This window comes from Sceloporus undulatus, chromosome 3, assembly GCF_019175285.1.
Source record: "Sceloporus undulatus isolate JIND9_A2432 ecotype Alabama chromosome 3, SceUnd_v1.1, whole genome shotgun sequence".
NCBI classification, from domain to species: domain Eukaryota; kingdom Metazoa; phylum Chordata; class Lepidosauria; order Squamata; family Phrynosomatidae; genus Sceloporus; species Sceloporus undulatus.
The window spans coordinates 143,600,295-143,627,277 of NC_056524.1; the positions used below are offsets into that span (position 1 = coordinate 143,600,295).

Consider the following 26,983-nt stretch of genomic DNA (forward strand, 5'->3'; position numbering starts at 1 on the left):
TGTATATCCTGGGGTTTGGTTCCAAGCTTCCCGTGTTGATAACAAAATCCGTGTATGCTCAAGTCCCATTAAGTATAATGACATAGCAAAATGGTTGTCCCTAATACAAAAATGGAAATCAAGTAATTTATACTTTTTTGGAACATTTTCAAACCGTGTATGCTTGAATCCGTGTTATAAAAATCCGTGTATAAGAAGGGCCACTGTATTTTAATCCCGGATTCCTTTTTTAGGGCAGGTACACCACATATGGTAAAAAGTTCCTTTGATCTCACGACACTGCTAAACTTCCATCTTTACTCTTATACATTTTTGGAATCTTTGCTGGAGTATGATAATATCTTAAAATATTTACCATATATTTTCACTGTAGGTTCTATTATTTTCCCCATTTTCAATCTGGATTGGGTAGCTGAGATTTTGGGCCCATCAGATTGTCATGTTTTATGCTCTTTCTCCCTCCTTAATAGCCATTTGTAGACTGTCAGTATAGTGTGGTTACCTTTATCCAATATTATTTCATCGGGGATCCAAGAAAATATCCAGTTAGAAACTGCCCTAGCTCAGTGCTAGGGCATCCTAGGAACTGTAGTTTATTGTGGCATTATTGCTCTCTGACAGAGAAGGCTAGTTTCACAAAACTATGGTTCCCAGAATTCTCTCGGAATTTTACCAGGATTTCAACAAATTATACCCTACTGAAACAATCCACACAACAAATCACTTTTATTGACACCCTGTGTGACTGCAGAATGGACTTTGCTACACATATGTACATGCCTCCATTTCCAGTCAGAAACCACCTTATTATTGTTTAATTTTTGTTTTAATTTATAACAAACAGAATAAATAGCAAACAAATAATACATAGTCATTTGAAAAAAAGTAGCAATTAATGTCTTAATATATGATGACTAACATGACATAACTTGTTCATCATCAAACTGGACAGACAAATTAGCATGAAAGATAAATGATCTTAATACTTGCAAAGAATAACAATTGGCATTTTAACATGCAATAACTGACTTAACCATGACCTACACAAAAACAAAACAAAACTATGGCCGTTACAGACCGGCAGTTTAGTGCGTGTTCGCCACGCACTAGGGTTACGAAAGGGCGGTGCTTCCGCACCGCCCTAAACTCGTACGTGTGCGAACACGCACTAAACGGCGGCGGCCCTTCTGCACGGCTGCCGCCGTGAGTACGTCATGGCTGCGCCGCCTCTAGCGGGGCGGCGCGTCCATGACGTAGTAGCTCCGCGCCAGGGCGCTTAGGCGCCCTGGACACGGGCAGGAAGGAGCTCCGTTTCGGAGCTCCTTCCGGGTTTAGTCCGCTGGGCGCAGCCGTCTGAAGGCTGCGCCCAGCGGACCTAACGAGAAAGGGGCCAAGCGGCCCCTTTCTTGCTCCCGCCGCCCCCCCGCGGGGTGTCCTTTGGGGCTTGAAGCCCCAGGGACACCCCTTTTCTGTGGCTGCGGGGAAGCGGCCTTTTGCCGCTTCCCCGCAGCCCGAAAAGCGGCGGCTGGGGCCTCACGCGGCTGCCGTGTAGCCGCTGAAGCCCTGATACTCCGGGGAAAGGTGGCGGGGCCAGACCGCCCCAAATTGGCGGTCTGTATCCCGCCCCTCTTTCCTCTCCCCTTGTTTGTATATGTTTATCTTGAGTCGAATTCTCTTTCTACTTCGATCTTCTACTATTTCTCTTTCTAACTTCTTCCAATATCCCTCTACCTTTCGTAATGGTATAAATCTTCTTGCCTTACCCTTCCTTAACTACCCTTCTATGTTCTTCTTACTCTTCCCTCTTTGTTTTAACTACCTGCTCTTACCTTCATCACATTCTACTTTCTTCTGTTATCTTCTCCTACAACGTCTTTACTCCACTCAAGGATTGAAACCCTTCCCCCCCTCGATATAACTCTCTTTCCCCCCCCATATATTATACATATAACTCATAACTACCACAGTTCTACCACACATTACAAAAACACACTTTATTATTGTGTGCTTCAAGACACTACCAAATCTGTTGCTTATAGCCAAGCCCTTCAATACCGGTGCACCTGCTTAAATCTATAACACAGAGACACAAAACTTGGATTTACAACATATACTTTTCAAACTACAATGCCCATTTTAAGGAGGTGAAGAAACAAATTGACAAGGCAAGATTAGTGCCCAGGAACAAGCTACTACAGAACAGACCAACAACACAAAATACCTCTAGTGGCCACATACAGTATCCAAGTAAGACCATTCAAATGAATAATCAATGAGCTACAAATAGTTCTGAAGTCCTCTCACAAGCTCTGGGAGGTCTCTGGCAAACAGTCCCAAACCTTAAATAACTACTACTTGCTTGCCAACTATCTACTCTGGAAGCAGTTTACCAGGGGCCAATAATGTCACCCACAAAATTAGAGATGCATTCCCTTGTTCTTCCTCCAATGTGATATCAAGTTGGACATTAGAATGTGCAATAACCAGAAACTAGTTGCAAAATATTTAAACTGCCCTGGATATACAATATGAGATTTAAAGGTTGCAGTCCTTGAGCAAGAGGAATACAAAGGAAGACTAGAAACAGTTAAATTGAATTATATTTACAAAATCCAATCCATTTAGCAGAGATACAAATGGCTTCATGAGAGACTACATATATTAATACAAGAGTCCTCACTACTGCACATGTAACAAAAGGGATCTTCTTAGAATTTTAAACCCGGGGAACTGACTTTCGCCAAGCAGTTTTATTGCTTTCACACATGGACACTAACATGACTGTAAAGATATAAAAGACTTGTATCATCATATACTAAGACTTGTGTTACTCAGCCTTTTGAAAATTTAGGACAAGGGTCATAATTTGGATCTTTCAGGACTATTGCATTCAATCCCACTCCTACAACTTTGTAAATATACTTCCTATCTTGGCCTGGATATTATTCTTCACTGCATCTGAAGAAATGGGTTTATAACAACAAAAGCTCATACTGAGATAGAAACCAGTTAGTCTTAAAGGTGTTGGTACATTCCTTTCCCCCTCCCTTTCTTCCTCTTTTTTATGCTTCAAGAGATTGACATGGCTCCCCCTTTGAAATCTCCTTTTGAAATACTCATCTTACATGTAACCTGGTTTCCTCTATTTCAGGGGTAGGCAACCTTTTTGAGCCAGGGGCCGGGTTGCTGTCCCTCAGACAACCGGGGGGGGGGGGGGGCGGAGCCAAAAAAAAAAAAAAAAATTAAAAATTAAATATATAAATAAACCAGGACAAATGTAGGACAAAAATTTCCAATGGGAGACACTTTTTTTAAAAAAATGGTTGACACGTGAAAAAAATTTGCTGATTTTTAAAAAAATGTTAATATAAATGCATGTTTCTGAGGCTTCTATAGACAATTGCCCCCCAAAGGCCCTGGCGGCAATCGGCGGCAGGACTGGGCTGGGGCCAGTCCCAAGGCCTTGCCGGCCCGCATCCGGCCCGCAGGCCGCAGGTTGCCTACCCCTGCTCTATTTGAACAAAAAGAAAGAAGGAGAGTCAGTACGAGTTGAGTGGAGAGACAGGAAAAAAGAGCCTTTATTATTATTAAAAGCCGGAGAGACCTACACACACACACACACACACACACACACACACACACACAGGTTTCATATTTGTATACCCCAAACACTTTAGTGTGATTTTGTACATATACTGTATACACGAAATCTTTACATGTTTAGATTTTTAGCAAGCATTTTGAAAAAATGTTACAAACGTTTTGTGACACCTTTAGAGGCCAGTTTGCGGTGATGCCCAAGGGGTGAAACAGACTGGCAATTTGGAGCAGCCTCTGGCTGCTCCTGCCCTGATTGGTTCCGATCACTGTGGGACCACAGCGACTGGAGAGCCTGCCATGAAAGTGGGCTGCCATCGTGGTCCTGAAGGGGCTGCTGGCAAAGAGTGGAATTTCTCTGCTGCCGGTGGCCCAAAGCCACCATAGGTAACCACAGAGCAGCTTCCTCTCTCCACAGGCATTCTTCTTGCAGTTTCTGGCTCTAGCTTCAAATGATGTTTGGGAGAGGAGATGGAGAAGCCTTCAAACTCAAAATTATATTTCTGGGATGAATATTATCTTCTGACCAGCAATTTTTGGGGTTTTTTTGTGAACCATTTTTTCCATTTATAAATTAGGGGAGGGATGGAAAACAAGCCTCGCAAATGAAGGGCTACATTTAAGGTTACATTAGCTCTAGCCATTATAGCTAGCTTTAGCTGCTATACTGTAGTTGCCCCAGCTCAGTTTTATTCACTCAGAAGAACAGTTTTCCACTTTCAATATGCAGTTTGCCTTTTTGTATTAGTTCTACAAAGGAAATACTCCACAACAGAATTAACTAGTTTATTTCTATGGGAGAAATGTCAGTTTTTTCTGAGACAGCATAGCGAGGGTTTAATCTGTTGAAGATTACAGCTGGTAAAATGATGCCAGATTGGTTAATGTTAAGATTTAAACACGCACACGTATTTTAGGATGATATTGTGAACAGTTGGTCCAGTTCATTATTAAATTTTAATACTCTAGAAGTGGGAATATGGTTTGAGTGAATTTCTGAGAGCATTAATAGTGGTACCCATGCACTGTGCTGAAAAAATTGATATTATCGCTCAAATTTCTTTCTTTGTTTTTGTTTTAACAGAGCAGCATTAAATTGGCAGTCTCTTGCTGAATGGATTTCAAAAGTGGTTCTCTGCTGTTAACCAAAAAAAGTGTCACCCATATTAAAATGAAGCATGTACCAGAGACCCTTAGAAGTACTACAGGAAAAACACAGAACTGTGAAATGAATCGGGACTGTTCTGTCTTCCTGAGCAAAACACATCTTTCCACCACATTGCAGGAAGATGTCATGCCAAAATATAATGGCCACGATGCTCTTGCATTTATCCCAGCAGACAAAATGAAAGATCTTACTTCTTGTGTATTCAATGGAGAATCAGGAACACAAGATAACAGGCTGCATTTTGAGTCTCAGGATATAAAAGAAGTTGGAACTCCACCTAACACTACACCAGTCAAGAACGGCTCTCCAGAGATTAAATTGAAAATTACTAAAACTTACATGAATGGAAAACCTCTGTTTGAATCTTCTATTTGTGGTGATAATGGAATAGATGTCCCTCAAGTTGAAGAAAATGAGAAAAAGACATCAAATAAGGAGAGGAGTAATAGAAAAAGAAGTATCAAATATGACTCTGTACTTGAGGAAGGTTTTGAAGAAGAATCATCTGTGTCAAATGCATCTAGTCCCTTTGAGAAGGTACTGAATTTCTTTACTGACTGGTAATTGTGGGATTACACCTCATGTAGGTTGATTTTACTGAATTTTTAGAGCAAACTTTGAAGTTGACTTTTTTGCTCAGGTGACAGCTGTGAATGTTACCGGTTTATTAACTTATTAAGAAGCTTGTAAATTAAGCTAATTAATAAGTCCAGCAGATGATGCTGGAGAAGGTATATGTTTAATCCCCATTTCACTTGCTTTAGTCCCTTAACTTCAGCTTCCCTTCTCACAAGCTTTTCTTCCTTCCACTTTGTTCCTCCTCCAGGGCTCATCTTCTGTTTCCTCTTAAGACTGTGAATTCTGTCACCAGATTCTTCCTTCTGCTACCATTTTCCCCCTTCATAGAAGCCAGGCAGAGAGCAAGAATGGGCAGTGTATTCATACTTTACTGTAGGGATGTGCTTGTTTAAATTATGTGTTTCAACATTAATTTAAACAGCCGTTTCTCTTCTGCATGAACATCTTTGAAAACTGTTCAGTCACTTCTTTCCTGCCCTCCTTCTATGTAGTTGTTGGTGGTGATGGTGAGTGAGCAGGAAGGAGTCGCAGCCACTGCCAGAATTATGCCTGGTGATGACTGGCCCTCCTCACTCAACTCCCTTGTCCCTTCTAGTCTGCATGACCCCATGGTTGGCTAGGGGGAGAAGGCTAGAGAACCAGGGGAAGAGATTCACCTGTTTTCAGCTGTCATAGATGTCTCCCACTTCTTCATCCCACATGGCAAGGTAGTGTTTGTGTGGGCAGGAGAGGACTGAGGTAGGCAGTCAGGAAGGCTTGCTTGTTGTTGGATATCTGAGCCAGTTGTGGCTGATGTTCCTTGCTCAGTTTCCCTTCCACCTGCACACCCACATGGCCAGTTGGGGGGAGGGGGTTGGATAGCTGAGCATAGAGGGTCATTCAGAGCCTCTGGCAGGTGGTGCTTCTCTGTCCTCATAGCTATATAGTAATTACCAGGAGGGGGGCATAGGTGAGAGCCAAGGGCAGGAGATCACTTGTTTCCATAGGTTTGAAAGCAAAAACGTCTAGGGGGAAAAACTTTAAAAACACAGTAGTTTTATTAAGACAAAATGAAGTGGTGGAATTCAAGAAGAATTAAAAAAGATAAAATGTATACCATCCTGCAGACAGACTGACTTATATTGGTATGTGTGCAAAGCCCAAATGTAAAAAAGGGGCTAGTGTTACCAATATGTACTAGGCTTGAGAACTGTAAATCCCAAATAATATATCAGATATATGGGGGTGTCAAACATACAGAGTACTAGTGCATATACAAATAAAGTTCTTAACACCTCCCAGAAGATAAATAAAAGGGATAACACAGTAAGCCCATTATAACTGAGAAATAAACCAACCAAGACCAAATGCGTTTCGACTAGTCTTCATCAGTGATCAGGATTAGCTGGTGTTACAGCTTGAAAAATATGTAACTATGTGGAGACATCCAGTAATAGTAAGCAAGTAGTTGTCCAATTTGGACCTTCTGCGGTACAGAAACTTGGATGTCCCACAGGTAGATATAAGCTGCCCCCAACCTCTCCTACCTGCCCATCCATATGTCTGGTTGGGAGGAGGGGTGGACAGTTAAGCAAGGATTCTGTGACATCAGGCTCAGTTGGCTGCTTTCTCCCTCTCCTTCCATCCATATGGCCACATTATGTCTGCATGTGAGAAGGGATGGAAGCAGCCAAGTGAAGATTGGCTGTTATAGCCAAGTGTGTAGGCACCCTTGAAGTCATTCCCAAGGTCCTCTGGGTATCCTGCAAGATGATGTCATTATGACACATGGCTTATACTGGTGACAAACCTCCAGAATTGACTTCCTCCCCACCCTCTTGTCAGCCATTACATGACCGTACGGGGGAGTGGGGCAGGATTCACTTGCAGGATTTCTGAACACTCAAGAAGCCCATCAATATTGATACACAATATTTATATTGTGACCCATGACAAATATTTTCTAACAAATATTTTATGAGTAGTTTATTAGTAAAGAATAAAAACAGTACAATGTAGAAAAAATGAAATCTTAACCAGAAGAAAACCATTAGCAGAAAAGGGCATCACTACAGCAGATCTAAAAAGCACTGAAAATATTTAAGACAGAACTTAGCATTTCAATCAAGTCTTGGTCTTGCAAACTGTGGGTGAGGTTTGTTTTCTTCATCGTAGATTGGAAAAGAAGAATGGTAGAAGTGGTGTGAGTTAGTGTGCTAGCACTGGTAGTGGGGAAACGGTGAAACTTTACTTGCACTTTCAGTCATTGGGCTTCAACATCCAAAGAATACACATAAATATCTGTAGTGCACGGTTGTAATGTTGACTGTTTATTTTCATTGTTCCAGTTCACAATCAATGCTTCCTCCACAATCCTTTGTTCCATTTTAAAACTTATTGCAATTGTCACAAACTACTGAATATACTCGTATATATGTTGACCTTAGGTATAAGTTGAGGGCAGGTTTGGGAGCCAAAGTTATGGATTTTGATATAACTCATGGATAAAACTTGGGGGCATGTAACAAGGGATGTAAAGGACAAAGCAAAGGAAATCAGTGCTAAAGAACTTACAGAATTCTGGCAGGCAGAATTGTTTGTACTTACCTCCCTAAAGACTTGGCGAATGAGGAGGGAAATACAGTATGTTGTGCCTGTGTGATACCTGGGGAAGGTGACCGGGCACTGGCATGGCTAAGCACATGTCAAAAATGATATAAAGGTAAGAGTTAAGGGAAAGTATTAACTAATAAAAAAAGGAAACATCCCCTTCTCTGAGTAGAGTGAAGAAGGTGAGAGCTTAGTCCATCTCAGGAGCGTCTAAAAGATGCACTGATCTCTTCTACTCTTTTGGCACTCCTTTGAGGGAAACGCCAAAGAGTTGCACTATTTACCCACCTGGACATTCAAAAAGCCAGAAGTGGTGCCATGGCAGAGACAGTAGAGGAGTTTGGTACTTCTTTTAGGTTCTCCCTGGGCAGACTAAGCTTTCACCTATTGCTGCTCTATACAGAGATAGTTCCTTTTTTGAAAAGCTATAAGATACAGTATATACATTGACTGTGGATAAGTCGACCTAGGTTTTTTGAGTCTATTTTTTGGCTAAAATGTCTACACTTATACATGAGTATATATAGTAGTATATCAAAAGAGGTCCATGCTGCATTTTGATGTACAGTGGGCCCTCGCCTTACACGGGGATCCATTTCGGATCCCTCTGCGTAAGGCAAATTCCGCCTATGCTCAAGTCCCATTGTAAACAATGGGGCTCGTGCACGGCGGCGCAACGGGCGCGTGTGCCCATACAATTGAATGGGACGCGCTGCCCCTTCTGCCCTGCGCGCGCCCCGCGGCTTGCGCGCGTATGCTCAAGCCGTGTAAAGCACGGCCGTGTATGGCGCGGGCGCGCTGTATAACATAATTGCAAAGGCCAGTGCAATTTTAGGCTGCATCAATAAAAGTATAGTGTCTAGATCAAGAGAAGTAATAGTGCCACTGTATTCTGCTCTGGTCAGGCCCAACCTGGAATATTGTGTCCAGTTCTGGGCACCACAATTCAAAAAGGACATTGAGAAACTGGAGCGTGTCCAAAGGAGGGCGACTAAAATGGTGAAAGGTCTGCAAACCTTGTCCTATGAGGAACGACTCATGGAGCTGGGGATGTTTAGCCTGGAGAAGAGAAGGTTAAGAGGCGATATGATAGCCCTGTTTAAATATTTGAAAGGATGTCATATTGAGGAGGGAGCAAGCTTGTTTTCTGCTGTTCCAGAGAACAGGACCCGGAACAATGGATGCAAGCTACAGGAAAAGAGATTCCACATCACCATTAGGAAGAACTTCTTGACAGTAAGGACTGTTCGACAGTGGAACACACTCCCTCGGAGTGTAGCGGAGTCTCCTTCCTTGGAGGTCTTTAAGCAGAGGCTAGATGGCCATCTATTGGGGAAGCTTTGATTGGATTTCCTGCATGGCAGGGGGTTGGACTGGATGGCCCGTGCGGTCTCTTCCAACTCTATGATTCTATGATTCTATGTTGTTGATGTGTTCCTTCTAGTCATGTCTTACATATGATAACCCTAAGGCAAACCTATCACAGGATTTTCTTGGCAGAATTTGTTCAGAAGGTGTTTGCCATTGCATTCCTCTGCAGCTGAGATGGGTTTCAATGGCTGAGCAGGGATTCAAACCCTGGTCTCACAGTGTCCTACTGCGACACTCAAACCACTACACCATGCTGGCTTTCTATTATATCTATGTAAGGAGTTGTTGTTTTAAAAAAGCACGAGGTATTAATATATGTTGTCAGCCATCCTGCACTTTGATTTCTACAACATTCTGTGTAAACTAACAATTTCAAGGCTCCTTTATGTCAAGTGAGTGGACAGGCATCTCTCAACATCATGAAAGGGTGCTAAACACCACATTTGTCATCACAAACATCTGCTGATTTCTCCCTAATCTTATTCTGTCTTTCTTCACCCTAAGAGCTAACTAGGAAGAGCTTTACAATAATATCCAAAATCCAGGGAACACAAATGCTTTTATTGGGGCACTACCATCTTCACCAGGCAAAGGTGTTAAATATGGAAGGGCGCAAAAGGTGAAGATGTTAGAGCCATAGGCCTACATTTTGTCAAGATGTTGTTTTTGTTATCAGTTAAGATGGACTTGAGTGATATCCATGTAAACAATGGCCCCTCTCCTCTCTGACCATGTGGATTGTGGAAGTAAAAGAGCAGCAAAATACAGGAAATAAAATTTAAACTCCATTAGTATCAGAAAAAGCAATTTGAGATCCGGACTGTTTCTGTCCTGTGTGAGGCTAGCCCTTTTTAGGCAAAAAACATTGGGTTTCTGAAGAAGGTTTTATACTGTTTTATTTTTAAAAAATCTTTAGCTGCTGTATAGCTAGAACCCTCCAAAGGTATTCCCAGTGAAAATCAAGTTTTACCTTTGTGGGGGTAGAAACCTCAAAAAACTTAAGTCCCATCTCCTTGGCTCCCTCTTCTTTTAAGATTTTCCTGTTGTGGCTAACATGCAGTATTCTCAAATCCAGAGAGAATTGGGGGTTTCCTATGGTTACTGCCTGGAGCACCTCAGCTTGGTCTCAGGAGGAAAGTACTGGTCCAGGAATTGGGGAAGGGGTCCAGGCACTCTAGAGGAAGCCCCCGAGCCCCTTTTGAGGAATCTGGGCTGGGGAGAAAGAGAACCACAACTATGACTCTTTTCGGGGAGCAGAGATGAGAGATGGGCTGGCGTCAGGGGACAGCACCAGGTGGGAAAGCGATGGGGGCAGAGACATGGAACCTGCTGTGGGGGACCCTCACCTCTTCCTCTGCTTCCGCCTCCTCCTTTTTTTTCCTCCTTTTCCTTTGCTTCTGTTTCTTCTTCCTTTGCTCTGTTTCACCTTGCCCTATCTGAGAATTCAGCAGCATCAATCCCCCTCTTTCTTTCTCTTTCTCCCAGAAGCAGAGCGAGGGCCGCCTGTAGGGGCTGTCTCTAGTGGTGGCATAGCAGTGTGTCCACACCGCCATTGGGTACAGCTGGGGCTTACCATCCGTGGATGCTGAAATCCGCAGATGGCAAATCAGTGGATAAGGAGGCCCCACTGTAGAGTTCTCTGTTTTCTAGTCATCTGTCTGTAACCTATGACAGACATTAAGTAGGCACTGAAGTAATGGAAGATGAGCCACCCATTTAAGTTGATTGATTTCTGCTGTATAGCTATAGTGTAGGCTTAGTAGAGAAAAGCAGAATTTTGAAAGGTGGATTTTAATCCAAAATATAGACATGATAAGAGTCTTCATGGTTTGATGAGAGAGGGCTCCTCTCAGAAGATACAGTGGTACCTCGGGATACGAAATACCCAGGTTACGAAATTTTCGGGATACGAAAAAATCCCATAGGAAAACATTGTTTCGGGTTACGAATGTTTTTTCGGGTTACGAAAAAACTTTTGGTGCTTTTTTCGGCTTTTTCGCACGGAATCGCGGCTTTTCCCCATTAGCGCCTATGGCAATTCGGCTTACGAAGGCTTTTCGGGTTACGAACGGTGCCACGGAACGAATTAATTTCGTAACCCGAGGCACCACTGTACATGAATTGACTCCGTAGCTAGAATGGCATTGGGATATGAAGCAAAATAAACATGACACCTGATGGCTCTTAACTTTGAAAAGCTCCTTTATGGAATTCAGTATATTAGAAGTCTAACAAAATAACAGAATTGACTGCTTCCTCAGTACCCTGGTAGCAGCTTTTGGGTTTTGTCTGGAGCCATTTTATGTTGAGTTAGTAAGGAAATCCTAATGAACAAGATAATGCAGGCAAACCTGTGGAAGACAAAATTGATGAAATAACTGAAATTCAAGAGGTAAGAATCTTTCTGTTCAGTATAGGGATTGGGAAAAAAAACCCCAAACCCTTATGGCTTAACTGTGACTGAGCTAGTGGCTGCGTTCAGCATGTGGAACTACTTGGGTTTAGCTTTGAAATCCATATAGTTATTTTTAAGCGAGTTCTTGAATGAGTGGATGGAAGGAGGTGTGGTGGTGAGAACATTTGCACTACCTTTGTTTGCTGCAGTAAATTGAGGATGGTCCCTGCCAAGGTGTTATTCCATGTGTAAAGCATTGGGGTGGTGATGGCCTCCGCTTTGCCATGGTGGTAGTAGTTGGGAGGGGGGGGGGGGGGGGGACGCTGCATTTTTGTGTCAGGTTGTCCACATTTTTGACGTGCCTGTGATAGGGTCCGGGCAGGGGGTGAGCATTTTCCTGATTTGGGAATGAAAACTAATACAATGAGAAATTCTGTTCTGGGAGTGACTCATCTGATATGTAATCTGGATTTGCAAAGGGGCCCAAATTGGTTACAATTAGGCAAAAATGATTTGAGGAATATTGCATAATTGCTTTATAGGTCAGAAAAAAGTGGGCTAAGCATAGCTGTAGGAAATGGCTACACCACTGACTCTGTGCGTGTGTGAGTGAGGGGGAGCACAATTCATTTACAGTCCTCCCTCCAAATTCATGGGAGATCCGTTCCGTCCCCCCCCCCCCCCCCCCCCCCCGAAATTCGCATTTATTCAAGCCCCATAGCTTTGAATGGCTAAGTGCAGCCATGTGCACGTGTCACAGACATGTGCGCCATTAACTTTAATGGAGGTTGCCCCCGTGAATAATCAGAACCGCAGATCTCAAGTCTGTGAAAATGGAGGGGCGACTGCATATGCAGTACATCTTATATATATTGCAATAAAGAAGAGATATGCCAATTGTCCAGATATCCAACCGACTTCTCCTCAGTAGACTTATTTTTCTTTTCGTCCCGTATAATAACTTTTTATTAACCTTTCACTGTCTTTAGCTTACTGATTCCTGTGTAGATCTCAGTGAAAGTAACAGTGTTAAGAGCTTTTTAAAAACATTTTCTGAAACCTATAAGGAACTGCTATGTCAGGAGTGGGCAGACTCAGGCTGCAGCTGCACTGCAGAAATAATGTGATTTGACACCCCTTTAACTTCTATGGCTAATTGCTATAGAATTCTGGGATTTGTAGTTTTGTGAGGAGCTCTGCTGCTTTAACAAACCACAAATTCCCGGATTCCATAGGATGAAGCCATGACAGTTAAAGCAGTGTTAAGCTGCACTATTTCTGTAGTGCAGGTGCAGCTTCAGTTACGATTGGAGCCAATTTTGCCCCTAGAAAAATGAGATTTCATTTTTGCTGCAAAATCAACTGAATTTTTTAAAAAAATAATGTTTCTTAAGCTTAACTTCCCCTGCCAAACTGGAGCAAGATTCTTCAACCTGCTCTGGTAAATTCTACATTTCACACTCCTGTTCTTCACTGTGGACTCTTGGCCATCTTGACTCTGCTTCCCGTACTGATGACTTTAGGTCAGTGTTACTCAAACTTTTTCCAGCTACCGCCCCCTTTTCTCTTGGGCAACCTCCCCGTCACATGCTTGTTTCTTGACAGTAGGTGTACTATTCTACTGCAAATTCAAAACAACCAATCAGTTGCTGCTCCCTTTGCACCCACTCACCTTGGTTGCTGCTTGACTGCTCCCTTTGCACCTAGTCACCCTGGGAGCAGCAACCAAGCAGCTGGCTGACCAGCAAAGGCCAATGTGGGCAACAGGCTGCTTGGTCTCTGCTCAGCCAGATGCTTAGTTGCTGTTCCCAAGATGACTAGGTGCAAGGGAAGATGCTTGCTGGGGCAAAGAAGGGTGCAGCTGGTGTGTGTGTAGGGGGCTTACACAGGCCATATGCTCTTGACTGCAGACTGGCATGAATGGGGAAAGGGAGAGATTTCAATTCCAAGAGCCACTCCAAAGTGAAGGACTCTTTCCAAGAATTGTCCCAAAATACTCCTCACTCTCCCCAGAGGCATGTCTTGTACACATAGCATCAAGTGTCCCTCTTTCTCTCACACATACACCAACATTGTTTCTATCTGTTTTCTCATCTTATCTGATGAAAGAAAGTAGGGGAAGCAGTGCAGCTTCAACCTGCCAGCCAAGCCTCAGGTCCCAAATTTGAAAGCTCCTCTTTTTGCTGCCTCTTCCACACACACACCGCCACCATGTACTCTTAATCCCTTGCTCCAGTCAATCAGTCTGTCCCAAAATAACACTGCTCTGTGCTACAGAAGCAATGCCCTGCATCCAAGGCTACAAGGTTACCTCCGTGAGTAGTCTGTCCAATAGTAATTGGTCTGGAGACAGCTGAGATGGAGGAATCTTTCCAGGATTGTTGACTCTTACCCCAAGTTCTCAAGGCACTATGGTTCTCCTTCTTTTGCAAGGTTTATTTCTCCCATTTAGGCAACCAAGCCCATAATAGGGAGGGTGGTGGAAGTAGGAGACAGGCAGATTCCCTGCTTCCCAGAAAAGCTGACACCAAGGTGTTTAGTGCAACAGTTGTGGTCATTGAAAGACGCATTGCTGAATGTGTCAGCATATTGTCCATTGGTATAAAAGTCCTTGGTATTGGTAGTAGTATCGAGGCCATAGATATTGGCACTTGGCCAGGGCCACTCAGTGGCTAGCTTTCTTGATTAGCATTCTTGTTTTCTGGTCTCAAGTCTTTCATGCCTTCAGTCCCATCAGTAGATAAATACATACCACTCTGGTGGGAATAAACAGCATTCTGTGCAGTCATGCTGGCCACATGATCACAGAATAGTCTCTGACAATGCTGGCACTTTGGCTTAGTAACGAAGATGAACACCGTCTTCTATGGTTGAACACGACTTGACAACATTATCAATGGGGAATACCTTTACCTTTTATGGTTACAGCATTAACCTGTGTGGCAGTATCTGGGAGAGTTTCCATTGATACTGTGGTTGACATCAGTACCAAGGCTGGATTGGTTGTCATTATCAATGACATTCTTTTTGCAGAGGTTGGTTTCCTCGGCTTCGTGGCAGTTGTAGAAGCTGTGAAAAGTGTTTGGTTGGTTTTGGTTTTCTTCACAACCTGTAGAAACCAGAGGCTGGACTTGATTCTGGATGCTCTTTTCTTGGAGCCTGGTACGTGAAGCCTCTACAGACATTGCACATTTTGATCATGTGTTCCTCCCGCAAGCAAGCAGATAGGTTTTTTGTGGGTTTTTTGGGCTATCTGGCCATGTTCTAGCAGAGTTTCTTTCTAACGTTTCGCCAGCATCTGTGGCTGGCATCTTCAGACAATGCTTTGTCTGGAAAAATTGGGTGTATATATACTGTGTGAGCCTGGGAATGCAGGAGTGATTTGCATGTGTATTGTTGTGTGTTGATGGCCGGCCTCAGGCTGGGAGGCTAATGCAAAGGAGGATTAATGTCTGCTAATTGGTGATCATTATCTGCTGGGAAAGCCCCTGACTCTGAATGGTTTCCCATTTGCATTTGCCGAGTCCTTATTTTGCTGTTTCTCAGGACTGGTAGCCAAATTTTGTTCACTTTAAGGCTTTCTTCTTTCCGGTTGAAATTGTTCAGGTGTTTGTGGATTTCAATGGCTTCCCTATGCATCCTGACATGGTAGTGGTTGGCATGGTCCAGAACTTCAGTGTTTTCAAACAGTATTTTCTGCCCAGGATGGTTTGTGTCATGTTCTGCTACTGCTGATTTTTCTGGCTGGAGCACAGGTGCAGCTACCCAGTTGTGTGGGGCACAAAGACAACGTAGAAGAACAGGTCAGACCTTCTTTACCGAAAACTGATTGTCTATACCATCATGAGCCAACAGTATGATGCAGCAGCTATTTTAGGCTGCATCAATAGTCTCTTGATCCTCACCTGGAATATTGTGTCCAGTTCTGGGCACCACAATTCAAAAAGGATGTTGAGAAACTGGAGCATGTCCAAAGGAGACGGCTTGCCTCTCCATCGCACTTGGCAAGGCCCTTTGTTTGCCTCCTTGGCGTGCTTGGCAGAGCTCCTTTGTTCTCCTGAGGGGGAAAACTTTTAAACAGCCACCCCCCTCGCTGGCGTACTCCGTAAGGTCCCCTTTTACTCCTGAGGAGCATTTTTAAAATGGCGCCCGCCTCCTTTGTGCACTTGGCAAAGTCCCTTAAGGAGAAAATTTTAAAACAGCACCTGCCTCACTGGCACGTTTTAAAAAGGTTATAAAAGGACTAGTAGCCTTGCTTCCTTGCTGGTGTATAGCCACTCTTTTTGCTGAGGAGAACCTGTGTCATGGCCGCTCGCCTTGCTCTCATGCCTGGCTAAGGGCCATCGCACTTCTGAAGTGGAGTTATTATATCACTTGGAGTGTTCATATGACCTCATTCCCAGCCCTGCGGCGATCCTCGTCAATCCCTGACTCTCTGAGATCAACCCCAATTGGCTGGTAGCTGTACGTCGATCCTCGTCAGTCCTTGACTCTCCATGGTCAAAGCGATTGGATGGCAGCCCGACTTCGATCCTTGTCGGTCCCTGACTTTACAGGGTCATACCGATTGGCTTGCAGGCTTACTTCGACCCTTGTCACTCCCTTACTGTCTGGGGTAAAACCGATTGGCTGGCTGCCCAACTTAGATCTTCATCAGTCCCTGACTTTCAGGGGCCATCCTGATTAGCTGGCAGCCCAATGTTGATCCTCATCAATCCCTGACTCTGGGGATAGCAGCCTGACATGGATCCTTATTGGTCCCTAAGTCTCCAGGATCATACAAATTGGCTTGCAGTCCGACTTCGATCCTTGTTGGTTCCTGATTCTCCAGGGTCAAACCAATTGACAGCCAATCCCACTTCAATCCTCTTCGGTCCCTGACTCCCCAGGGTCAAACCAGTTGACTTGCAGCTTGATGTCAGTCCTCGTTGGTCCCTGACTTTCTAAGGTCAAACCGATTGGCTCACAGCCACCCTTGGATCCTCCTTGGTGTTCCAGGGTCAAATCAATTGGCTTACAGTCTACCGCTGCCCTCATCAGTCCCTGACTCTCTGGGGTCAAACCTATTGCCTCACATTCCTACTTGGATGCTCATCGGCCCCTGACTCTCTGGGATGTCCCAGATTGGCCTACAGGTGGTCTTAAATGGAACCTTCCCCAAGTATCAAGTGGTAGCTAGATTGCCATCACAATATGGCCACATTCTGTCCTGACACTCCTTTAGGAGAACAAATCTTAAGGGCACAATGTCAGTACCATTTTAAGCTGCACAGAGGATTAGAATGCAGGTGGTCTTTCAGTTTCTAGGGACCATTATTGGTACTGCTGCACGCTCCTTGCTTCTGCCTGGTTGATTTCGTGACCACGATTTACTGTTCTCAAAAGCCAGTGTGACTGATGCTGGTTCGTATTCGAGGCCATAGCCTCTGTACCAAGGTTGGCTACCAGTGAGCACTCTGTCAATTTGGAGCCATTATTTTCCCCTCTATATATCGAGGTGCACCACTGGCTCACACCTCCCTGATTCAGGATCATAATGTTTCTCTGTATAGAGCAGGGGTAGGCAACCTGCGGCCTGCGGGCTGGATGCGGCCCGGCAAGGCCTTGGGACCGGCCCCAGCCCGGTCCTGCCGCCTATTGCCGCCAGAGGGCGTGGGGCCTTTGGCCTATCAGGAGGAGGCGGGCAAGGGGGGGCAAGTGGTGGGCAAGGGGGGCAATTATCTATAGGAGCCTCAGAAACATGCATTTATATTAAAAAAAATTAAAAATCAGCAAATTTTTCACGTGTCCTCCATTTTTATATTAAAAGTGTCCTCCATCTGAAAATTTTGTCCTACATTTGTCCCAGTTTATTTATTTATTTAATCTTTTTTAAAAATTATTTATTTATTTATTTATTTATTTATTTATTTATTTTGCTTCGGCCCCCCAGTTGTCTGAGGGACAGCAACCTGGCCCCTGGCTCAAAAGGGTTGCCTACCCCTGGTATAGAGGGTCACTACCTGCGAGCGCTCTACCAAATCTGGGGCCATGCTTTCCTCCTCCTTTTGAGGCCTATTTTGGCTCTTACAATTTGCTCCTTGAAACGGATACATATTTCAGGCTGCTCCTTCAGTAGCAAAGGATGCCATTGTCATTGGACAGGTATACAGTGTGAATATTCCTTCAGTACCAAGACCCCAAATCATGGCTATCCCTGTGAGTATTTGATTGTACAGTCCTGAAGGCCGCTCATATGGCAATGGGTTATCTATACCAAGAGTGCCCAGGTTGTGCCCTCAAGATTATTGGGGACACCCTAGAAGTCAGACTTCAATGTGCGCATTTAGTGACGTTTACCTATCCCTAGTTGCAGAGGACAATTTAAATTGTCAAAGGTATCTGTATATAATACCATGCAGCCTGAAAGGAAGAATGACCTCATAAAATTGTAACATGTGAATGTTACTCCTTCAATCCTGGAACTGAGGGTTTAGGTGGGAAAACCGTCTAATAGGCAGTTGGGGAGTGGGCAGGGCTACGCTAAAACACTTCTAATAGCTCTAAGGTTCTGAAGCTTACTGCGCAGGTGCAGGATAACCCATTTGTGTGAATTTGCAGATGACCACTCGAAGAAATACAGTTACAGGTAAGCAACCTGTCCTTTCTGCTGCTCCAGAGACTAGAATACAGAACAATGGATGCAAGCTACAGGAAAAGAGTTTACAGCTCAACATTAGGAGGAACATCTTGACAGCAAGAGCTGTTTGACAGTGGAACACACTCCTTATGGATATGGTGGTGTCTCCTTCTTTGGAGGTCTTTAAACAGAGGCTAGATGGCAATCTGTCAGGGATTTTATGGATTTGAATCCAGATTTTTATTTGTATTGTTATATCACCACTTGTGAGAAAATAATCCTTTTTTTCCTCCCCACATTCCCAACATTCATCTTTACTGCTTTTGTATACTTTTGCTAATTTCCTAGATGTCAGGTACCATCTATAAAACATTTTGTAGATGTTTTAAATTTTTCTTCAAAGTTGTTTTCCAATTTTTCTAATTCTGAGTCAAGTTTATATGTGCCCAGGTAATCATACCTTTATTATTTTTCCTTCCATCTCTACTTTTAATATCCGTTTATAGATTGTTAAAATTAAATGGTCTTTTTCCATAAAAAGAGCTTTTCAAATGGTATCTTTTCTGTTTCCATTTTTGGGGGGTCCATTTTGAATCTCTCAATCATCTCTGTATTAACCATTGGCAGATAATTCCATTCTCTTCAATTCTTCTCTTCTCATTCTGTATTTTAATGTTTTAGCAAATCTTTGTATGCAATCCATCTACTGCCAGGAATTTTCCCCAGTAGATAAGACCCCCACATCCTGTAGTTTGGGTTATGCTCTGCCCACTCACTCTAATAGGCAGGAAGTAAAGAGGGAGGCCTGGTGACCCCAGGTGGGTGGAGCTAACCCTAGAAGGCCAGTCTTGTCCTGCCTATCACTCCAGTAGGATGTGTTTGCTGTTGCTCTGCAGCTTCTTCACTACAGCTACTCCAGTCCTTTTCCTTCACTTTGTTTCTCTTGCTGCCTTGGAAGCATGAAGAAAGACTTTAATATGGCAAGGGCTCCCAGGATTGGTGAAAGGTCTTGGCTTTGCCAATGACTCTCCCTCTCCTCCAAGCTGACCACAGGAGATATCTGCAAACAGCTTTACAGCACATGGGAGCCTTGGGAACAGATGGTGAGTGGTGTCCCTTCCATGTCTCTGTTTCTTCACATCACCTCTGTCCAGCCCGTTTAGGGCCAGGGATCAGTGATGAAACTGGCCAGAAGTTATGGAAACTTCCCTTCTCAGCATCTCTGCCCAGCCTGTTTAGGGCCAGGGTACATAGGACAGGCCAGCCAAAAGCCATGGCAAAGAGTTTTTCTGCATCCCTCTACCCAGCCTGAAGCAGGGCCAAGGTCAGAGAGTCAAGCCAGCCAGAAGACATAAGATCAGAGGTAAGTACCAGGGGCCCTCTCTCTTCAGGCACCAAAGAACCTTTGCCAGATCTAATGACCTTGCTCAGGGTAGGCATTGCCAAGAGGCCAATGCCATTGCCACTGTAGGCACTATGCCTAGCATAAGGTTTGGGACTCTGCCAGAAGGGCAGATGGGGGGATAAGCTCTTGGTCTCCCCCCTTCCTTCCCATCTCTGGCCCCAGTGGCACCCAGGACCCCAACAGGTTTGGGAGATCCTGTTGCAGCCTGGGGAACCCATGGTAGTGTTGCCAGGGCTCCTGCACATTCCCTTTTGATTCTTATAATGAGATGGTGTGAAAGGAGGAAAATGAATCCTCCTCTGGCATGCACAGTGGACATCTTGGCTGCATGGCTTTAAAGGAAGCTAGACTGGGCCCAGCAGGGCCGGAAACTTCCAACTCTAAAATGGTCTTTTTTTAGTTGCCACAGAGCATCCCACAAAAAGCATAAAATGACTTCATATTCATCACCAGAGGGAGCATGGCCTCTGCCACCCACTTCTAAACAGAGTCTGGAGGACCATCTGTTAGATATGCTTTGATTGAGAGTTCCTGCATGGCAGAATGGGGTTGGACAGGATGACCCTTGAGCTATCTTCCAACTCTGTGATTTTCTGAGAGAGCATGGATATAAATCCTCCTGCATTCCCTCCTCAAATAAAAAAAAAAAAAAGGGGGGGGGGACACTTGTGGGAAGGATGGGGAGAGAGTTCCCTACACCCTCAATTATTTTAGGCTGCCCCAAACTGTGGAGTTCTTGAGGAGAGCAGTTGGGACCCTTGGCCTCTCCTTTCCATCAGAGTTGATACTTTATCAGGATCCAGACATATCTCAGGTAAATGGGGAGCCATGTCCCACAGCAGCCCCCTCTGCCCTTCCCAGCTACCTATGCAAGTGGGAAGAGAGTTGAGGAATAAGCCAGCTTCGATAATGCAGCCAGATTACTATAAAGCCTGCCTGAGATTGAAAGGGCTAAGCTTCTAAACCCCAGCTTGAAGTTGGTTTTGTTTCATACAAAAAGAAAACAAAACACCCTGTGAATATCAGGGCTACACTACAGGCCACATTCAGCTATCTACCCATATTATGAATGGTCTTCAGTCACTGCTAACTTAAGAGCAGTTTCCTCACTGCCTGGAAGAAGCTACTGCCCAGGCAGCCTCCCTTGATAGGTGAAATAAAGGAGGGGAGCCCTCACAGCAACAGGGCTGGGGGCTCACATTTACGAGAGATACTGCTTAACCTTTCAGGAGAGCTGGCTCCCCTTTCCTTCCCCCATGAGTCTTTTAAAACAGTATAATCAGGTTTTTCTGCTAAGGGGTTGCTTCAAATCCCATACAGACATCCTGTAGAGCCTTGAGGGATCTGCCACAAAGAGCAACACAATTACCTCTTACTTTGTCTAGATAGTTACATTTTAAATAAACTTGAGTCAACAGTGCGATGCGGCAGCTAACAAGGCCAACGTGATTCTAGGCTGCATCAATAGAAGTATAGTGTCCAGATCAAGGGAAGTAATAGTGCCACTCTATTCTGCTCTGGTCAGGCCCCACCTGGAATATTGTGTCCAGTTCTGGGCATCACAATTCAAAAAGGACATTGAGAAACGAGTGTGTCCAAAGGAGGGCGACTAAAATGGTGAAGGGTCTGGAAACCATGTCCTGTGAGGACTGCTTCGGGAGCTGGGGATGTTTAGCCTGGAGAAGAGAAAGTTAAAAGGTGACATGATAGCCCTGTTTGGGTATTTGAAGGGATGTCATATTGAGGTTGGAGCAAGCTCCCTCGGAGTGTGGTTGAGTCTCCTTCCTTAGATTTCTTCAAACAGAGGCTGGATGGCCATCTGTCGGGGATGCTTTGATTGAAATTTCCTGTATGGCAGGGGGTTGGACTAGATGGCCCTAGTGGTCTCTTCCAACTCTATGATTCTAAATTAGAATGTCTGCTGATGGGCTTGTCATTTAACTGCTCCCTGGCTTGGTAGGCTCATGCTGCCAATCTCTTCCTTTTAATTGGTCTTAAGGTGCTACAAGATTCCTTTGCTTACTGTTGGGCATGCTTTGATTGTAATTTCCTGCATGGCAGGGGGTTGGACTTGATGGCCCTTGTGGTCTATTGTTATAAGGTTAGCTGCTGTGTGGGTGAGTGTCTTATCCCTGACTGTGTTTTCATGGCAAGGTCTGGTCCAAACAACACCATTGTCCACTGCCTTCTCAGGCTGGAAAAATGGACTTACTAGTGCCTATGCCTTGTTTTCTGATGCAACACATGCTCAGATTTAATATACCATACAGCTCCATATAGAGACTTACACCAGCCATCTATATGCCCACAGCTTGTAAACACACACACACACACACACTCCACCCCCACCAACATCAAACTGTGATTTTACTATTATATATAAGAGACTCCATTTTATTATGCCATTATATTTTATGTGACTTGAGCTTCCATGGATTTGGTATCCATACAAAGTCCTGAAACCAACTCCTGTGCATATTGAGGGCCCACTGTAATATTTAAAATTTAGGTTTCTTTTCCTTTGATAGATCTTTTTTTGGAGAAAATTCTCTGGAAATTAGATACCAAAGGGTTATCCTTGCCAAGCCCTCTGTTAACATTTAATAACTACTCAGTCAGCAGTTCATTCAGCTGGGAGACCCATCAGCCTTCCTATAGGTTGATGATAGTCTGCTACATGGAGTTGGGTGATTTTTTAAAGTCTCTAGACAAGTTCATCCTCAGATGAAATTAGACTTAATTCTGACAACAGGCCCTGTTAACACAGAGTGCATCCACGCTTCTGCATGGACTTGTCAATGTCTGCAAGATAAAGGTTAATCCAGTGTTTCCCTTGCCTAACCATGGAATTAGTCTTATTTTACACAGGTGCACAGATGTTCCAGTAAGGAACTGCACATTGTTCTGAAATATTATTTGGTGGTCAGGCATTAACATTCCTCTTTCAGAGTGGCAAGTCTTCATTATCTTTCTACAAGTAAAATCACCTTAATATCACCTTCATTGCTATAATCAGCTGACAAGGTGATCAGTGATCGGGTGGAAGCTGGCATAGGTCCAGATTGGATCAGGTTCCATTCTGAATGATCATATAATCCACCATAATCCACATTTTAGACAAGTTAAAATCCTGGAGGTTTAACTGACAATCCTTCTTCTCCCCATTGGGATCACTAGCTTCTGTTTTCCCTAGACTGACTAGTAAAGGAGAAATAGGATTGGGCCATGAAACAAAAGGCACCCATGCCTGACATTCCTGCCAGTCTCAGGGTGAGCCTGGTCCCTCTCCAGCTCTCTATACCAATACTAGTTGAAGTGTCAGTCTCTTGGCCAGATCTGCTACTCCTGTTAAACTCCCATAAAACACTATAAACAATTGCTGTTTCCTCAGACCAGATAGCCTGGGAAACACTGTTCTATAACACATTAGTTACCTTGGATGTCCTTCAGGACTCCCCAAAACCCTCAGTCTTCTCCTTATTGAAATTCTTCCAGGAAGACATGGGCGGAGGCGTTAGGCCACCACAGTCCTAAACAGACTTCACTTATGACCTCACTGTTGTGACACAGGAAAGGGGCTAGGATGGGATAGCATCCCATCTCCAAGGTCAGAGATTCCTCAGGTGACTTGTTGATTGCCTTGCCTACACAACACCATTTCTGCTCTGGAATTTATACATGGTCCTGAGGATGCTGACTGTCTTAGTTCCTAAGGGAGATCTCTTTAAACCATTTGCCTGGTTGGTTCCCCTCCTGATTCTGCCCCTTTGGCACATTGGGGGTCTGAGCCTGGGGTCCTGCTATCACACTAGCAGCTAAATGTTATTACAACTGACTCCATGGCAATTCAGCCAGACCCAGACCCCACCCTCAGGGTGAGCTCTAACCTCCTCAGAGTTCACAATCATATCCCCTCAGCCTCCTACTTCATTCTCCCAGTCATTGGACAGAATATAAAACATACACCATGCTGAAGAACCAGTCACTCATAGAGGAGAAACAGCTTTCGTTCCTCTGAACCCCCACTTTTTCCCTTTTAGCCCTATTCTATGGGCAAGAAGGCATCGACCTCCACACCCAGCACGTGGATCAGGCCCTACATTACTACCTGCCATTAATCCTTGCGAGGTTACCACCACAAACTAAGTCACCCATACCAAAGAGTGCAGGTGCATGAGCACTTCTAGCCATCATAGGTCCTATAGCAAAGACCATCAGGGTGGCCACTTACAAGCCACCATACACACTTGTTAGGCATCACTTGCTTGACAGCTTGGCTCGGCTGAGGCTGCTGTTGACAGCAGGGTCCTGCAGCGGGTGCTCAAACCTATGTCTCTGAAGGGCCAGCACTGCCCACCCTGTTTAGATCGGCTTTGATAAATCCCAAACTATAGGATGTGGGGGTCTTATCTACTGGGAAAAGGAACATTGGCTCTTACCTGTGATATGTCCGTTTCCTGTAGATAAGAGCCCCACATCCTGGCCCACCTTCAGGGTGCTGGCTTAGGGATGGTTCATATCCACATAGTGCGTCCCTATGGGGAGCAAGATAGATTGCTCACTGCCTCTCTCGATCACTGTCCAATTCTCTATAGTTTGATATCCAAATAAATGGTTTATGTTGTTTTCTGGAGCATTCAGCTGTTTTACGACTGGCCTTCTAGGGTTAGCTCCACCCACATGGGGTCACCAGAAGGTCTCTCTCTTTACTTCCTGCCTGTTGGAGTGAGTGGGCGGAGCATAACCCAAACTACAGGATGTGGGGCTCTTATCTACTGGAAACGGACATATCACAGGTAAGAGCCAATGTCCCTATTTCTCTTCTGTGAAATATTTTGTGGTATTTTTGGTCATAATTTGGGCTTCTATTTTTGCCACACACATAAAAAACAAACAGCCAAAATTTTATTTATAGTACTAGTCATAACAAATTGTATGACTTCCAGAGAAACTGGAATAAAAACACTGTCTTGTTTATTTGAGATCTCAATTGGCTCTTTATTTCTACGTAAGAGTTTTACCAGTGAAAACATAATGGGGACTCTCATTTGTAGTTTTAGATAGTACTGTACCATAGATGTGCAGATACAGTAGAGTCTCGATTATTCGTCCTTCGGTCATCCAATGTTCTGGATTCTCTGATGTCCCATGCTTCTTTGTGAGCGCGCCGCCTGTGCATTGTGCTCACGAAGAAGCATGGGATGTCGGATAATAGCACGCTGCCATTGGAGACAAAAGTCCCTCCTCCCTCCCTCCCTCCCCATCTCCTTCCCTGCTTACCTCTTGAGTCCTGCTTCCTCCGTGGCGGCTTCAGCCCTGGCTTGGCTGCAGGGGGGACAGAGTCTGCCAGGGCTGGGAGAGGGCCAAGGTTCCAAGCTGCGGAGGACAGGAATGGGCCGAAAGCCCCATCCGATGCCTTGCTGCTGGGCCCCCCTCCCCGCCCCCAGCCCTGGCAGACTCCCCCCCTCCCCCCGCTGCAGCCAAGCCAGGGCAGAAGCCGTGGCGGAGGAACAGGACTCAGGAGGTAAGCAGGGAAGGAGGGAGGGAATGAGACGGGGAGGGGAGTGAAGGAAGAGGGAGGAGGGGAGGCGAAGGACTTTTGTCCCCGGTGGCGGCGCGGGCCCTCTGGATTATCTGACATTTTTGGCTATCCGACTATCAGCCCGCTCATTTATGTCGGATAATCGAGACTCTACTGTACCAGTGTTTCTTAACAGGCTAAAATGTTGACACTAACTGTTTTTATACAAACTCCGATAGGACATTAGAATGGAAATGAATTAAGCAAACAGTGCTGCCACTAACTAATTAAGTGGTATTGTACTTATCACGCATATTTCATGTGTATTTTAATATGAACACATTTGTTATTCAACTTTGTAGATTTGTAAATGCCTTTTTTTTTTTTTAAGATTTCTGCTAAAGAAGATTTAGTTCCAGGAAAAGATGACAAGGGCCATCTACTGAGGTATCAAATAGGAGACTTGGTATGGTCCAAAGTATCTGGCTATCCATGGTGGCCGTGTATGATTTCAACGGATCCTCTCCTTCATAACTTCACAAAATTAAATGGTATGTCCCTTTTGGGGGGATAGTTTGTCAGATGTAAGATTGCTGTATTACACCCAAAAAGTGAGAAGGAAAATCTCCAGTGTTTTATTTAACATGCTTTTGTTGATTTACACTGGGATGAGGGGTTAATATTAAAACCATTGCATTTTCAGCAGCAATGTGGGACCTGAAGAATGCAGAAAAAGCCAGAGAAACACATGTTATTGACTTCTCATTTAAATACATAGAGAAGATGTGATGACGTTGAGCTGTTTATTAAGTAAAGCTACAAGATGATGCTAGTGATAGTGTATTTTACTGACCAGTAATTATAATAATAGATTGCGCTACTTGTGTTGTTACAATATTAATTTATGTTCTTGGGGACAATTTTCTAGCATGTGGGGTATTTTTTGTTTATTCCCCAGTTAACTTATTTAATATTAACCATTACAACCAAAACCAAGATTAATAAATTTGGTTGAAATCCAGGTAGGAAAACAAAAGAGGAGGATAACTATAGGATTAAACCACAAGGTAGCAACTATGAAGGAGAGTAGGATGCACTGGCACCACAGTAAGTCAGCTGGAAAATTGTCAATTTTGAGGTTTCCTCCTAGTATTACAGGGTACAGGGTTAGGCAAGATGACCCAAACTGCTAGATTCGAGGTGGATTCCAGAAATTTTATACCCCAAAGTTAGCCTTTAAATGCAAAGCAAAACAAACATTTGGTGAGTGTGGGGACTGAGCTGCATTTTGTCCCCACATGATTTAAACATAATCAGTTTTCTTGACCTCCCTTGTTAATTTTTTATTTTAGCTTTGGCTTGCTTCTCTTCCTCTTAACTCAGTGTCAAGCTGTTACATCATTCTTTGATCTTATTTTCCATTATTTGGTGTGCACAGGAGTTCTAAGACAACAACATAGCCTTTACATAGTCTTGCTGTGTGATTCCACCGTCTCACATACCAATTTTTGTGAGTTTATATCACAGTTGTGGAATTTTGTTTTGTGTTTTTGGCTTATTCATCCCCTAAATACCTTGTATATTTAATGAGATTCTTTTTGATATCTGTTGAACAACCTCCAAATATTTGTTTTATAGATGCATAGTTATCAGTAAATAGGTTTTCTATGCTACAGTAAAAAATATAGAATAATAATAATAATAATAATAATAATAATAATAATAATAATAATAATAAT

General features: G+C 43.9%; 1 protein-coding gene across 8 annotated transcripts in view; it reads left to right on the forward strand.

Annotated features, from left to right (window-relative positions):
* NSD2 (nuclear receptor binding SET domain protein 2) overlaps positions 1–26,983 on the forward strand; it is a 162,426-nt gene that overhangs the window by 18,971 nt on the left and 116,472 nt on the right. For 5 of the 8 annotated variants that reach the window (XM_042457081.1, XM_042457082.1, XM_042457079.1 and 2 more), the window contains exons 2-3: positions 4,679–5,302; positions 25,636–25,795. In XM_042457081.1, coding sequence (XP_042313015.1) covers positions 4,712–5,302; positions 25,636–25,795 — 751 coding nt within the window. In that variant the 5' untranslated portion in view covers positions 4,679–4,711. The remainder of the gene's footprint in view (positions 1–4,678; positions 5,303–25,635; positions 25,796–26,983) is intronic. The other 3 variants (XM_042457077.1, XM_042457075.1, XM_042457076.1) reach the window with 1 other exon arrangement.